This window comes from Caretta caretta, chromosome 28 (assembly GCF_965140235.1).
Source record: "Caretta caretta isolate rCarCar2 chromosome 28, rCarCar1.hap1, whole genome shotgun sequence".
NCBI classification, from domain to species: domain Eukaryota; kingdom Metazoa; phylum Chordata; order Testudines; family Cheloniidae; genus Caretta; species Caretta caretta.
In genome coordinates this window covers 9,433,083-9,449,309 of record NC_134233.1, presented here as the reverse complement: position 1 = coordinate 9,449,309, position 16,227 = coordinate 9,433,083, and the positions used below count along the sequence as shown (strand labels likewise).

At 50.7% G+C, this 16,227-nt stretch overlaps 1 protein-coding gene across 1 annotated transcript; it reads left to right on the top strand.

The window, feature by feature from the left end:
* Positions 1-6,236: 6,236 nt before the first annotated feature.
* Positions 6,237-7,412, top strand: LOC142070301 (uncharacterized). Its single transcript, XM_075123868.1, has one exon. It carries the CDS (start codon positions 6,361-6,363, stop codon positions 7,264-7,266), a length of 906 nt encoding a protein of 301 aa, XP_074979969.1. The 5' UTR covers positions 6,237-6,360; the 3' UTR covers positions 7,267-7,412.
* The last annotated feature ends 8,815 nt before the right edge of the window (positions 7,413-16,227 follow it).

Below are 16,227 nucleotides of genomic sequence, written 5' to 3'. Positions count from 1 at the left end.
AAAAATCCTCCTGGGTTTGGGGCTGTTCCCCATGTCTCTAAATCCAAGCAACTTGTCCTTCCTTGGGGGGAACCTATCGCCCTCCGTGGGTCTCCGTGAGGGGGGGCTTCCCGCAGTGCAAAGATGTAGCCAACTCTGGGGTGGATCCACGGTGGCCATTATTTCCTAGTAACAGAGTATGGAAATGTCTTACTTATTTTGGCCCTCCATGGCTTCCTTTCTCCTGTTAAAGAGGCGTCCCCCCGGGCTCCCTCTGCCTGTGTGACTGGCCAGCAGGGGGTGGTGATAACTTTCTATCCACTTACCAGACACTGTGAGGGAACATTGTTGCTGGGGGGGGGCAGGTGTCTGTGTGGGGAGATTGCAGCGGGAGCTGAAGGGGCACTATGGTAGGGGGAGGCCTCAGGGTGGCTGGGCAGGGGGGAGCCCTAGTCAGGTTGGTGGGTTCTGGAGGGTTTGGGGTTTCGGGAGTTAGTTCTGAAGTGCCCAGCCCTAAGGCTATGGGTCCTGGAGGTGGGTATCGCTGGGGGCCTGTTGGCTGCAGACCAGTGGGGTGGGGGTCTCTTGGGCAGGTGGGGCAGGGGATTAGACGCTGCCTGGTGCTGTGCCAGGGGCTCTGTCTGGGATTGCCCAGCTGGCTCCTGGGACCATTGCCATGCCCAGTGCACAGCACTGTGGTGGGGCGGTCCCTGGCGCAGAGTGAGGGGTCCTCCTGTAAAGTGTCAGGGGGTCCTGCTGGGAGGAGGAGGGGGTCCCAGGCAAATGGGCTGGCAGATCCTGGTGGAGGGCAGGTGGGGGTCCTAGGCAGGCAATGGGGAAATCCCAGGCAGGCAGTGAAGGACTATAAAATGACTCTCCACAAACAGCCCCCCCCCCATTTCTCCTGCCATTTGCAGGAGCAAATCCAGCCATGGGGGAGCAAACAACCCAGGAATGAGAGTTTCCTAGCAGACAGGCATGGAGAGGGCACAGGGAAAAGGAGATAGAGAGACTGACAGGGTCCGTGGGATAAAAGAGTTTTGAAAGAGATTTCCAGCTCTCTCATCTGCCCAGACAGATGTATTACTGCACTGTGGGGAGAATCACTTTCCTGTGGACAAGACAAGGATGAGAGAGAGGAAAACCCAGTTCCTGACTCCATGTCCCTCCTGCTGGGGTGTGGCTGCCGTGGGGTCAGTGTCCGAGGGAATCCTCGAAAGGGACTCCTTTGGTTCTGCTTTTTTCTAGGATTGCGTTCAGAGACTTTGTTTTGGGATGCGGGAGGGAGAAAGGAGGTTAAAAGTGTGTCTGTGGGCCTAGCCTGGCAGGAGGGGCCAGGTCTTTGCTGTAATCCAGAGATTGAGCATTTTCTCAGCATGGCAGAATCTCGGATCTCGCTCTGCAAGGAAAGAGCCTGGGGGAAGCGTGATGTGAAATGAACTAATGCCTGTTCCTAAACTTCCACAACAGCCCTTCTTGCCCGGCCAGGTTGCAGAACGACGCTCATGTTTCTTTCCGGTTCATCCCGTCCTCCCATGGGACAAGGGAGCGACATGGCTGCAGAGGAGCCAGCTCAGGTAGGGGTTATTGTGGGGGGTTCTGATTTGTTCCTGCAGGAGAGAGAGGGACAGCAAATACACGGGAGAGGGGAAGGTTTGCACCGTCTGGTTTGGAGGTTGGAGCGGGGCAGGAAATGCACAGGGTGGAGAAAGGGAGGAGGCCAGGGGGTGGCAGACCTGCTGGGAGTTGTTTAATAAGTGGCCTAGATTCTAGGAAGAGACCCATGAGGTTCGGAGGTGGAAATGCTCCAATCTGGTGAACAGAAAATAACCTACCAAGATGGGGCTAGGAAAAAGGACCAGACTCGTAGTGCTGGAGCCTGACCCAACTAACCAGCGGGTGCCTTGAAATACGAAGGGGGAAGCCACCAGTCAGGCTTAGGGGAGATTCCCCTGCTTCATATCCAGCTCTAGGAGTGGCTAAGTCATTATGCAAGGTAACCTATTTCCCCTTGTTTTTTCCTGCCCCCCCCACCCCCCGACGTTCTTGTTAAACCCTGGATTTGTGCTGGAAATGGGCCACCTTGATTATCATACACATTGTAAGGAGAGTGATCACTTTAGATAAGCTATTACCAGCAGGAGAGTGGGGTGGGAGGAGGTATTTTTTTCATGATTTGTGTGTATATAAAAAGCTCTTCTACACTTTCCTCAGTTTGCATCCGATGAAGTGAGCTGTAGCTCACGAAAGCTTATCCTCAAATAAATTGGATAGTCTCTAAGGTGCCACAAGTCCTCCTTTTCTTTTCACAAGGAGGAGGGTGTTGGGCTTCCTACAAGAGATCTCTCCCTAGACCCTGCTCGGGGCAGCATCTCCAGTATCAGTCTGTGGCTAGTAGGTGTGTGATGGATCTGCTGGGAGAGAGGAGGGGGTCTCTCTTCGCCCCCTCACCCTGGTGTTTCCTGGGTGCTCTGAGCGGGGTGGGGGTGGGACTCTGTTGACTGCGGTCCACCCAGAGTTTCCGTTTGATTGGCTCCTCTCCCCCACGAATAGTGGGGCTGTGAGTGGGGCAGCAGGTCCTGAGTGTGGGGCTCTTGCTCTTTCAGGGGCCGGTGACCTTCGAGGAGGTGGCTGTGTATTTCACCAGGGAAGAGTGGGCTCTGCTGGACCCCGCTCAGAGAACCCTCTACAGAGACGTCATGCAGGAGACCTATGAGACTGTGACCTCGCTGGGTAAGGATTCCTGTCCCCTCGGTTCTTGGAAGGGGAACGGAAGAGATGGGGTTCACGCCACCCCCACAATGCCACCTCTGCTCTGTCCTGTTCCAGCATCACCCCAGCATGCCAGTGACACACACACGACCAGAGACCCTCCCCTGCTGCTGAACGCTATGGGAAGAGAGCACAGGAGCAGAATCGCACAGTGTCAAATATCTCCTGTTTGCACAAGTAAAACGGGGGGTTAGGTCCAGCATAACGAACAGAAGCTTCCTACCCGTGGCCTTCTCTCAAACCCTGAGCCTTCTCCACCCAGACCAGAATGTGCTTGGGGTGTAAGAAGCAGGCTGCTGGGGTCAGAGCGGCTGGTCCAGGGTTACTGATCACACAGACCTTGAATGGTGGCTGGGGGAATCCAGACAAGGGAGCTCCAGCAGCAGAACATTGAAACTCAGCCAGGATTACAGATGACACAACTCCTCACTGCTCCGGATTGCCCCGTGCATGGGACAATGGCCTCGGTTGCTGGTGAAAATCCTTGAGACCTGGAAAGTTGCTCCCCCCATCCCCATGTGCACTAGCCACAATCTCTCTTCTCTGCAGACATGGTTTTTTGAGTCCCTCATTCCTGAAGTCACATGACCCCGATTCTTATTTTTCACATTCTGCTTTTCTAGACTATTTAGAGTCTGTTGCTTCTGAATGATAATTTCTAATTTCCCAGTGTTCTGCACACCCAGGGATTTTCCTCCTCCCTCCCATTGCACTGGACTCAGTAGGTTCCCTGGTATTTCAGAATGGCCACACTGGGACAGACCAAAGGTCCATCTCGCCCAGTGTCCTGTCTTCCGACATTGGCCAGCGCCAGGTGTCCCAGAGGGAATGAACAGAACAGGGAATCATGAAGTGATTCATCTCCTGTCACCCATTCACAGCTTATGACAAACAGAAGTTAGGGACACCATCCCTGCCCATCCTGGCTAATAACCATTCACGGACCTGTCCTCAATAGATTTCTCATGGTGGTTTTTTGTTTTTTTTTGTAACCCTATTATAATCTTGGCCTTCACAACGTCCTCTGGCAAGGAGTTCCCCAGGTTGACTGTGCATTGTGTGAAGAAATACTTCCTTTTGTTTCTTATAAACCTGCTGCCTATTAATTTGATTGGGTGATTCCTAGTCCTTGTGTTATGAGAAAGAGTAAATGATACGTCCTTATTTACTTTCTCCACGGCAGTTTTGATTTTATAGACCTCTCTCATATCCCCCCTTTGTCTCTTTTCAAGCTGAATAGTCCCGGTCTTTTTAATCTTTCCCCGTACAGAAGAGTTTCATACCTGTAATCATTTGGGTTGCCCTTTTCTGAACCTTTTCCAATTCCAATATATCTTTTTTTGAGATGGGGCAACCACATCTGCAGGCAGTATTCGAGATGTGGGTGTACCATGGGTTTATATAGAGGCGATATGATATTTTCTGTCTTCTTATCTATCCATTTCAGAATGATTCCCAATATTCTCTTTGCTTTTTGACTGCCGTTGGACACTGAGTTGATGTTTTCAGAGAACTGTGCCCAGTGACTCCAAGATCCCTCTGTTGAGTGGAAACAGCTCATTTAGAGCCCATCATTTTATATGTGTAGTTGGGATTATGTTTTCCAATGGGCTGCAATATGGTGCTATCCTGACATCTAGTCCTGCTGAGATCCTGCATTCGGTGATATCCCTGCCCTTCCTGTTCCCGTTCTCATAAAACAAGAAGAGCATCCAAATGCGTGTTTACCTTCATTCCCTCAGCAGTCCTCATGGGAATCCCTGATCGGTTCCAAAGTGTATTAAAACCTTTCTTAAAGGGTTACCTCCTGCTGGTTATCAGGTCCTGTGAGTTTGTAGCCCAGAAAGACCCCCCTCAGTCAGCTCAAACTCAGCTGTTTATCCCCCAAAAGTCTGTCGTCTTCAGTCTCCTGAATGAGGGGAAATCCGTCCCTACCCCTTTCTGCGTTGGGTAAAGCTTCAAAAGGTGGAGCTCTGCATAACCAGCCTTGAGATCTGGCATTCATCACCCTGTAGTGATACCAGCTTGCACAGGAAACCCAACCCGCAGCCCTTCCTGGTATCATGTGGCGCATCTCGGCATCATAGTCTGTGAAGAATTCATGCTTTCAAGGGCTGGCTTAGATATACAGATAACAGTCATAATTAGGGCAAGAGTTTGCAGGCAATGAAAAGAGAGTAATTGACAAACGTGAGCAATATCTAATCCTTTAAAGCCTGAAAGTGCCTTGGGGGGAGGGGACAGGAGCCGGCTGTGTGGGGGCGGTGGGGCTCAGATACTGGGCATTGAGAGCCTAGAGCCAGCTGTGCGCTGGGGAGACGGGGCATGAACCAGCTGTGTACAGGGGAGATGAGCAGGGGAGAGGTGCTGTGGACACGGCCGCGAGCAGCTGTGAGTGCCGTCCTCTCTGCAGCATGATGAGAGAGCCTGGCGTCCCACTGCCGATCCCAGACTTCTATGAAGAGGGTAGAAATTGGCATCAAGTCTCAACCGCAGCCAGCCTGTGCCCTGGGGAGGAGACGGGTGTCTCCAGGGAGAAATCTGGGGGATTGTGACCCTGCATGCCCCACCCACCCTCTGATCAGCAATTCCGGATATTAACGGTGATTCCAGAAACAAAGAGTAATTTTGGGAAAAAATGCAGTCCTAGCTACAATTTCCAGAAAACGCTGGCCGTGGTTGTAACATTAAATCCGATAGTCTCAAGATCTAGGCCTGTGTTGATCAGATCTGTCACTCTGCCTTCACGGAGTTCACTCTGCTGGTGGGTTGTACCCCTTCCCCCATTCTGTGTCTGCCTTGTCTATTTAGATTGTAACTTCTTCAGGGCACGGGCCATCAATGCTTCTCGGTTTGCACTGTGCCTAGCAAAATGAGGACCCACTGTTAGTTGGCCCTTAGGCACTAAGGTAATGAATATGATTTATAATAATCATCTCCTGGCACTTTGAGCCAAGGAAGCCGGCCTTGGGACGTTACTACTTAAAAGTGAGCTGGGCTTAAAAGCATGGAATATTCTTTGTGACAAGTATCCCACAAATTCCACTGACCTCCCTTGTTTTCTTTGCCTTGAGCAGGGTTTCCAGTTTCCAGAACTGATGTGATCTCGCAGCTGGAACGAGGGGAGGAGTCGTGCGTCCCAGACCTTCATGGCTCTAAGAAAAAAGTGCTCCCGAGAGCTGCCTGCATAGGTGAGGCATTGGTTAAACCAACCCGAAAACTGTCGGTGAATACAGGAAACATTTGGGATGCCCTACAAAGATCTTGTGAGCTCTCCAAGTTCAGGATTGTTCCCTGCAGATGTGGAATCGTTAGGCAGAGGTCACTCATGGCTTCCCACCTATCCTGACTGACAACTGGCAGCAGGTCCCTCCCCAATCTCGCTGTCCCCTGAGATTTCTTCTGAGATACGGACCCAGAACTGATCCCTTCCTTTCTCTCCTCTGGGGAAGGTTGAAGGGAAAATCAGCTCCTGATAGGTTTGATCTGTCCTGTACACGTTTTCGTTCCTTCATCCCTTTTTCCGTTCTTCTCTCTGAGATTTCCTTTCTCTCTGGCGCAGGCAGAGACTTACGTCTGGATTCTCTCGGTCTCCCGTCAGGTTTTGGGATGGTGAGTGAAAATGAGGAGGAACCCCAGCAGGAAGATGCTGAGCGAGTAGAAGCCCATGGGATGTTGTCAGGAAGGTCCAAAGGGAATGATTCTGGGAGCTGTGCACGCCCAGAAAAAACAAAAGCCTGTGAGAGTCAGCAGAGGCCAGAGGAAAACTTCGGTAGCCAGTCAGACCTTATTACACGTGAGAGAATGAACTTGGAAGGAACACGCTACACATGCCTCGAGTGTGGGAAAAGCTTCAAAGGGAGCTCGGACCTTCTCAGACATCAGAGAATCCACACGGGTGAGAAACCTTACGCATGCTGTGTGTGTGGGAAATGCTTCAAGCGGAGCTCGCATCTCATTGCACATAAGAGAATCCACATAGATGAGAAACCTTATGGCTGCCCTGAGTGTGGGAAACACTTCAAGCAGAGCTCACACCTTATTACACATCGGAAAATCCACACGGGTGAGAAACCTTATGGATGCCCTGAGTGTGGGAAACACTTCAAGCAGAGCTCACACCTAATTACACATCGGAAAATCCACACGGGTGAGAAACCTTATGGATGCCCTGAGTGTGGGAAGCACTTCATTGACAGTTCATCCCTCCTCTCACATCAGCGAATCCACACAGGGGAGAGGCCCTACACATGCTCTGAGTGCGGGAAAAGCTTCAATCAGCGCTCAACCCGAATCACACATCAGAGAACGCACACAGGAGAGAGGCCCTACATGTGCTCTGAGTGCGGGAAAAGCTTTAATCGGAGCTCTGTACTGACCACACATAGAAGAATCCACACAGGTGAGAAGCCTTATGGATGCTCAGAGTGTGGGAGAAGCTTCAATCAGCGCTCAACCCTTATTAGACATCAGAAAATCCACATGGGAGTGATCTGTAACAAATGCCTTGACTAGGGCTGGCCAAAGGTATTTTTTTCTTTTAAATCACATTTGCTAATTCCCACTTAGTGATCTGTGCCTCATCTTCACCGTGGTTACTCAGCTCCCCCAGATGAGTTGCCTGCTCCTGCCTTTTGCAGCTCACCCTTCTTTGGGGTCAGTCCTGTAATGTTTTCTATCAACTCCTTTCCTTTTGGGTCAAAGGAGCGTGTGTCCCTCCAGCCAGGAATGTTCATCAGCTCCAGGTGGGGGAGAGAGGTTTGTTCCCAACAAGCTACACTGAGGCAAAAACTACCCGTGCCTTACATCCACTAGGACTGTACATGGCGTTGGCTGCTCAAGTTAGTGATCTTGGTGTTAAAAGACAATTACAGTTGTCGTGCAGATGCAGCCGAGGTGCAGTGGTTGGCATTAGCTTTCCCCCCCTTGACCTGACCTAAACTCCATCACATGTCCTAGTCTAAACAAAGCCTGAGCATCACAGTTATACTGTTCCCCCATTTAAAAACCATTGTTAGTCATCAAGTTCCCCCACCAGGATCATATTGTTTCATTCCCAGTTGTCAGAGTTCATCAGAGCGCTGTTGCTTCAGGTTTTCCTGAAGGCAGATATTTTTACTCCCGTTTTCCTCCCTTAAAATATATTGAAGTATAACAAAGAGCAGGAATAGGGAAGGGATAGGGAAAAATGTCTTTTCCCCTCTGTAACAACAGAAGAACATAGGGTAAATCAGAGGGATTCTCCATCACCATCTCTATCCCCCTGTTCTTCAATTGGTAAGGTCAATATTTCCCGAAGGGGCTGGGAAGAGGATTCTCTAGTAAAGGATTTGGAACTAAGCAAAAGACCCATTCATTTGCCTCCCAAAGCAGTTGTGGCCCATGCCCTGCAGGAGGTTGCTCCTGAAGATCTTCCCTTCCTAATCAGGTGCATGTTGCCTCTTATTTGGGAAATGCAATCCCTTCCTAGGTAGAGATGGGAAAAATGGAAGTGACATTTCTGTTCAGCTCACTCCTGGGAGATGCTGTAAATGTGTAGGAAATGACATCCATGAGGAATGTGATAGAGCTGCAGAAAGACACCCATTTTGAGTAGATACCTGACATTTGGTGTCTTAGAGGGATTCTAAGCCGCACCTGAATTTAGTCCCTTATTTAAATCTGTGCCACCAGATTAAAGAAACAAAAGGGCATATTTGGGGGAGTTCTACCTCAGTATCGCTACTGGTATGTTGTGTGGTTGGTGAAGAATTCTACGCCAGAGCCGTGTAAAATTGCTACAACTAAGGTCAAAGATTTGACAAGAACTCAGGTAGAAATGAGAGCTACGAGTGGTTGATTTTCACCCCAGAGATGGACGCTATGGTGACCTGTGGCCAAGGTAAACTGTTTTTAGAATTGCTCACACTTCTAAAGGATGCCATGATGAAACTGGGAACAACTGTCTTTTACCATTTGGATCCCAAGTTTCCTGAAGCACAGAGAGAAACAGCTGATTCCTTCAGAGCCATGCCATGCCTATGGGTCCCAAACTGGCTGTCTTGCTGGACAAGAAGCACTTCCGTGTTGGTTAAATGATGGTAGCCAATGAGGGAATGTAACAGATTCCAAGTTCAGACTGCAGGATACATGAATGCTGAGTCCAGAGTCTGTGGTTTGGTCTCTTAGTTTTGCTCTTGAGTCTAATGCATGTGTCTCACTTTTCCGCCTCCTGCTACTCTGAAAGATTAGAAAGTGTGATAGTAGAGCACAGGTGGTTTTTCTCATGATGCAGCCTTCCCACGTAGTGTGAGACCCCTTCCACCCACACAGGTGAGCCAGAGAGTTCCCCAGGGCTCTTGTTCACAAAGCAAAGATGTCACATTAGGCAGGAGATGTCAAGATCTACAATGGTGATGGGCGAGTGATGGGAGCTTTTCTGGGTGGTTGTTGTTTGGTTGTTTTTTTTCCATGTAATTTTTGTTTTGTTTTTGCAACTAGTTCTTTTTATAGCTGCTGAGACCCTTGTCCTTTTGAGCACAGCTCTTTAACCCTCAAGCCTGGCTCTGGAAACCTCAGAACTGGCTTTACGTTTTTTTTTTTCATGTTTGCTATCTTTGGAGTTCGCACATCCAGACGACATGCGGTTCACAGCAGCGGATACTTTGAGAAACCTGCTGGGTGAAGCAGGCCTTTTCCAAACTGACATTGGCCCAAATTCTGCCTCAGTTCAGCTGGATTGGGACACGTCTGTGTCAAAGGAGTGGTTCACACCTGATTTGCCCATAGACCTCAGAGGAGGGGTAGTTAGATATAGGATAAGTAGGAATTGACAACAATGAAGTTAAATATAAAGGTGAAAGACCCTCACCTTGCAGGTCAACAAGCCTGTTCTGTTCTTTCCCTCCAATGCATCCGGCACTGGTCGCTCTCAGGTAGCACACTGGGCTTGACGGACCATTGGTCTGACCCAGTCTATGACCTGTCGTGCGTTCTTATGGAAGCCCTCTGCGGCCTTGTCTACACGGGCAAGTTTCTGCACAGGAAAGCAGCTTTCTGCGGTGTAACTCCCAAGGTGCGCACGCAGATTTCGTGATGCATGATAGAAAGGGGCCATGACAGGGACACGGTGCCGTGCGGGGTGAAAGTGAAGGAGCTGTGACATGCCTACCACAAGGTGCAGGAGGCAAACTGCTGCTCCATATTGGGGGCTAACTAACCCCAGCATCACGGCAAGAATCTACCAAGCAGCTGGAGAAAAAATATGTATGAGAGTCAAAGACACCCCCACGTGGCCTGTCTCTTCCTCAATCTCAACACCTGGAAGATTGTCTGGAAGACTCAGAATTTGAACTGCGGAGATTTGTCCCAGGCTGAGAGGGAATTCAGTCTGTGTATTAAGATCTCAACATTGCCTGGAGCAACCAGTGAGTGAGAAAAGCTGTTTGATCCAATTCTTGCTTAGTATATTCAAATTAGAGTTTAGACTGGGAGTCTGTTTTCATTTGTTATGTAAACACTTTTGACCTCTGTGACCAATACTTATACTAAGTTAAAATCTAACTTTCTGGAGTTAATAAAGTTATTTTACTATTTTATACTTACTCCTGAGTTTGTCCAAAGTGCTTGGGAAAGTTGCTCACATGACAAAGGCTGGTGCATGTCCCCTTTATTTTTGATGAAGTGGCGAACTAATTAATGAGCTTACACTTTTCAAGAGAAGGCCGTGAGCCGTGTAAGATGGTACATTTCTGAGGTGCAAGGCTGAGAGCTGGGGAGATATGCTGGTGTCTCTGTATAATTGAGGAGTGGTTTATAGAGCATTCATGCAACTGAGTTGGGTGCTTTGCTGCATGTTGTTGGCCAAATGATCATAGAATCCTAGGATATCGGGGTTGGAAGGGACCTCAGGAGGTATCTAGTCCAACCCCCTGCCCAGAGGAGGACCAATCCCCAACTAAATCATCCCAGCCAGGGCTTTCTCAAGCCTGATCTTAAAAACTTCTAAGGAAGCAGATTCCACCACCTCCCAAGGTAACCCATTCCAGTATTTCACCACCCTCCTAGTGAAAAAGTTTTTCCTAATATCCAACCTAAATCTCCCCCACTGCAACTTGACCATTACTCCTTGTCCTGTCATCTGCTGTCACTGAGAATAGTCTAGATCCGTCCTCTTTGGATCCACCTTCATCTAGTTCAAAGCAGCTATGACATCCCCCCCTCATTCTTCTCTTCTGTAGAGTAAACAATCCCAGTTCCTCTGGCCAGGAGGGATTTAAAGGTGGTTAGCCTTCCCTTTCTATTTATGACTCTATCCTACCGCAGGAAGTCGTCCTAAGTTACGCTGCTCCCGCTGCGTGAATAACAGAGCTGGATTTGACGTCGCTTCGGTCGACTTACTGCTCTGTCTACACTGGGCTGGGTCGATGGGAGACGCTCTTCGGTCAATTTACCTTTTTCCTGCCGTTCCTGGCGCAGTCCCAACGGCGACTGGAGAGCGCTCTGCTGTCAATTTAGTGGGTTTTCACTCAACCCCCATGACATCAACCCCCAGTGGATCCACCGCAGCAAACAGAGCCTCCCAACCATGGATGTGTGTGTTAGTAGAGATCAAAGCGAATGTTAAATGTTCAAATGTATTGGGTGTTTAAACCTCCTGAAAACTCGTGGAATGTTGTTTGCACTGTTTTCACGTCTCTGTGTCCTGTTACGCTGTGATAGCAAAGAGTTGCCTTGTGTAGACCCCTGTCACTAAATAAGCCCTCAAAGGAGAATGAAGGTGTGTGGGATGCAAGTGAAGAAAAGGCTCATTTCCAAAGAAGGGGTGGTAAGAAGCAGGATCCCTGGGCGGGGGGCAGGAGGGTGTGGTTTGCACTGTTGTTGCCCAGGGTGGGAATGGGGAAGTGGGCTCTGGCTTAAAGCGGTGTCAGGCTTCGGGGGGCTGGGTTCAGAGCTGGAGGTTCGGGTTGGGGTGAGGGTTGGGCTACAGTTTTGGTTCAGGGGTTTCGAGTTGGGGGGCAGGTTATGGGGTCAGGGTTCCAGTTGGGTTCCGGGTAGGGGGTGGGGTTTAGATTTTGGGGGGAGGGTTTGGCCAGCAGCAGCATAGAAGTGCGGGTGGCAATGGGGTGCAGCCAATAGTGATCAGTCGGGGGTCTTTTAGGTCGTTTCAGTGTCAGTAGCACCCTGGGGTGGGGGTAGGGTCATGTTTACGACAGGGGGCTAAAGTGTTGGGGAAGGGGGTGGCAAGTTGACCCATCCCACTTCGCACTTCCCACACGGACACGCACAATACGTCGAAGGCGTGGACGCACACACGTCACACACACACGATGACACAAAACGGCACACAACAAGACAAACAAAAATACACACGATGCAAACACACACACAACACGACACAGAAAGCATCACACACAAAACATCACACACACGACCCACAACATGTCACACACACACACTCAACACAACACGACCCACAACATGTCACACTCAACACAACACGACCCACAACATGTCACAAAAACACACTCAACACAACACAACCCACAACACGTCACACTCACACACTCACACACTCAACACGACCCATAACACGTCTCACACTCAACATGACCCACAACACATCTCACAACACGTCTCACACACACTCAAAGACACACAGCATGTTGCACATACGTCGCATACACACAACTTCGCACACACAGTTTGTCGCATGTCGCACATATCACGTCACGCACTTGTCTGACTATGCACATGCACATGCACAACACGTCACACGCACACACACGACATGTCACAGACACGACGCACACAACATGACACGTGACACAAAATGGCACACGACACAAAATGGCACATGACACAAAATGGCACACGACATTGAGACACACATATGACACTGACACGTTGCACGTGGAACACACAGCATGTTGCACATCACACTTTACATGTCACACGCACAACACATCACACACAGCCTGTTGCACGTTGTAGACAGCACGTCACATGTTGAACACACAACACAGTGCGCATCGCAGGCACGTTGCGCGTCACGCGTATACAGCATGTCACGGCTACACTGCACGTCGCACGCGCACATGCACAACATGACACACAACCTGTCACACACACAAAAATCACAGCAACACGGACACACAACACATCACACACTCAACAAAACACTCAAGAAAACACACAACCACGTCTCACACACACACGACACCACATGACAAACAACGTCTCACACACACAATCACATCTCTCACACACGCCGACACACACTCACGCACACACGCACAGCACACGGCGGCTCTCACACATGGCACTGACACACACGACGTCTCACACACCCACGACACGACATACGACACGTCACACGACACACAAGACGGCAGAGGACACGACACCGAAATCACACACAACACCGACACGTCACACGACACACAAGACGGCAGAGGACACGACACCGAAATCCCACCCCGGAGACGACCCCCCGCGGGGGCGAGAGCGGAGCGGGGACGGTCGGGGGAACTCGGTCTCTGGGCGGCGCGTGGGGCCGGTGTGGGCGGGAGGGAAGAGGGCGGCAGGGCCGAGGGCGAGATTCCCAGCCCCCGTCGAGCGCTGGGGAGCGAGGGCTCCGGCTCGGCTCTCGCAGCGGCTCTGGCGAGGAATGGTGCCGGAGCTCTCGCCGGAGGGGAACGCGGCCGGAGGGGCCTGAGCCGCTTGGGCCTCTTTCCAAGGAGGCGGAACCAGGCCTCCGCTCTCCCCGCTGCAGACCCGGCTGCCAGGTCGGCGCTTCCAGTTCCTCGTCCGCACTCGCCGTCTTCTCGTGTGTTCGCCAACTCGCTCTCTCCTCTGCTCTCCTGGTGCCGTCTCCCTTTGTAGGACCCGGGTAGGTGTGCATTCCCACAGGTGAGGTCTCGGGAGCCATGGAGAAGTCGGAGCGGACGGAAATCATGCAGGGCAGTAGAAAGGCTGCTGAAAGTACCTGAAGAGACAAAGGGAATGAGAAGGGGGAAGTCCAGACGAAGACAGGAGTCTAGTCTGTAAAGAGAAACAACGGGAAGTCTAAGCTACAGAAACTGTTCAAGTTGCCAAAAGACATTTAGGATGGGAAATGACTTCTTGAATCCAGTCTCTTTAAGATCTTAGGCTTAGTATGTGTGTGTATTTGTATTTGCTTAGTCATCTGCCTTCTTCTGTTTGCTATCCCTTATAATCACTGAAAATCTACCTTTTCTAGTGAAACTATTTTTTCTTTATTATTATTATTATTATTATTAAACTCAGTTTGTGCAACGGGTGCTCCGTGAGGAAATGATTTGTGTGTTACTCCAAGGGGCCGCCCGGTGTCACTCTTGCTCCATGAGGGAAATGAGCATGACCTGAATTGGCCACCCAGTGTCACTGTTGGGCCAGGAGGGAAATGATTTGTGCATTACACTGACTGGCCACCCGGTGTCACTGTTGCTCCGTTAAGGAAATTATTTGTGCACTACCGTGAGTGGCCACCGAGTGTCACTGTTGCTCCATGTGGGAAATGCTTTGTGCAATACCTGGATTAGCCACCCGGTGTCACTGTTGCTCCGTTAAGGAAATTATTTGTGCACTACCGTGAGTGGCCACCGAGTGTCACTGTTGCTCCATGAGGGAAATGCTTTGTGCAATACCTGGATTAGCCACCCGGTGTCACTGTTGCTCTGTGAGGGAAATGGTTTGTGCATTATCTGGATTGGCCACCTGGTGTCACTCTTTCTCCATGATGGAAATGGTTTGGGCATGACCTGAATTGGCCACACACATCACTGTTGCTCCGGGGAGGGAGGGGGGGGATTGTTTGTGTGTTACTCCTGAGTGGCCACGTTGTGTCACTCTTCCTCCATGAGGGGAATGCTTTGTGCATTACCCTGTGTGGACACCCAAGACAACATACACATCACACACAAAACATCACACACACAAAACACGACACCGACACACACAGAGAGAACACGTCACACATACAGAAACACGTCTCTCACACACACACAACACAGGACACCGACACACAAACAACATGACACACAAATAAAATGACACACAAAACAGCACACAACACGACACACAAAAATCACACACAATACACGACACCGACACATACACACACACACACGAGACGCACAAAACGGCAGACAACGTGACACAGAAATCACACACGACACCGACACCCACACACAATACGACACACAACCCCTCACATGACACACAAAACGGCACACGTGACACACACACACAACACGATGCACAAAACATCGCACACAAAATATCACTCACACACACACAACACGACACACACACAGACAACATGACACATGACACACAACACGAGACACAAATATCTCACACAACACATGACACCGACACACACAACATGCACACAAAACGGCACACAACACAGCACACACCGTCACATGCACACAACACGGCATACAACATGGCACACACACACTCAACATGGACCACAACACGCACACATAAACACGTCTCACACACACAAAACGACACACAAGTCACACACACAACACGTCACACGACACATGCAACACGACACGCACAACACGTCTTCAGCCTCCTTCAGCCTTCAGCCTCCTCTGCCCCTCCCTGCGCTTCCCACAGCCAGTCCGCCCAGGCGGGGTCCTGGGGAAGCCAGAGGGTCCTGCCCCCCAACTCCGCAGTCAGACGGGACTCTCAGCCAGCCAGGAAAACAGAGGTTTATTAGACGACAGGGACATGGTCTAACACAGAGCCTGTAGGTGCAGAGAACCGGACCCCTCAGCCGGGTCCATTTTGGGGGGCAGTGAGCCAGACAACCCTGTCTGCCCTTCACTCCATGTCTCCAGCCAGCCCCCAACTGAAACTCCCCCCAGCCCCTCCTCCTCTGGGCTTTGTCCCTGTCCCCGGCCAGGAGGGCACCCGATTCCTTTGTTCTCCAACCCTTTAGCTCTCACCTTGCAGGGGGGAAGGGCCCAGGGCATCAGGTGCCAGGAAAGAGGGTGTCGGCCATTCTCTGTGTCCAGACCCCTGCACACACCTGCCCTCCAGAGCTCTGCAATGATCATACACCCTTACCCCACCCCCTAGATCCTTAAGAACTGCATAGGGGAAACTGAGGCACCCCCACACAATTCAGAGGAAACATGAAGTCCCGCTTCATGACAGATGACTCCAGGAGGTGAGTTGCTTGCTATCCTACCATGTTTTTCTCTGTCTCTCCTCTAGTATGTTGGCCATCACACACACTCTGTCTCTGGCTCTGTCTCTGTCTCCTCTCCTCTCCTGGTGCCAACGATGACCAGGCCCCGGGTGCCTGGGCCCCATTTCCCCCCTGTGCTCCATCTCTTCCTGTATCTGCCTCGCCCCTTCTCCCAGCCCACACTGCCCACCGCTGCCTGGATGATTTCCCCCTCTCCTCCACTGCAGCCCCCTCTGTGGGGTCCCTGCCACTCACCGTCTGCCTCC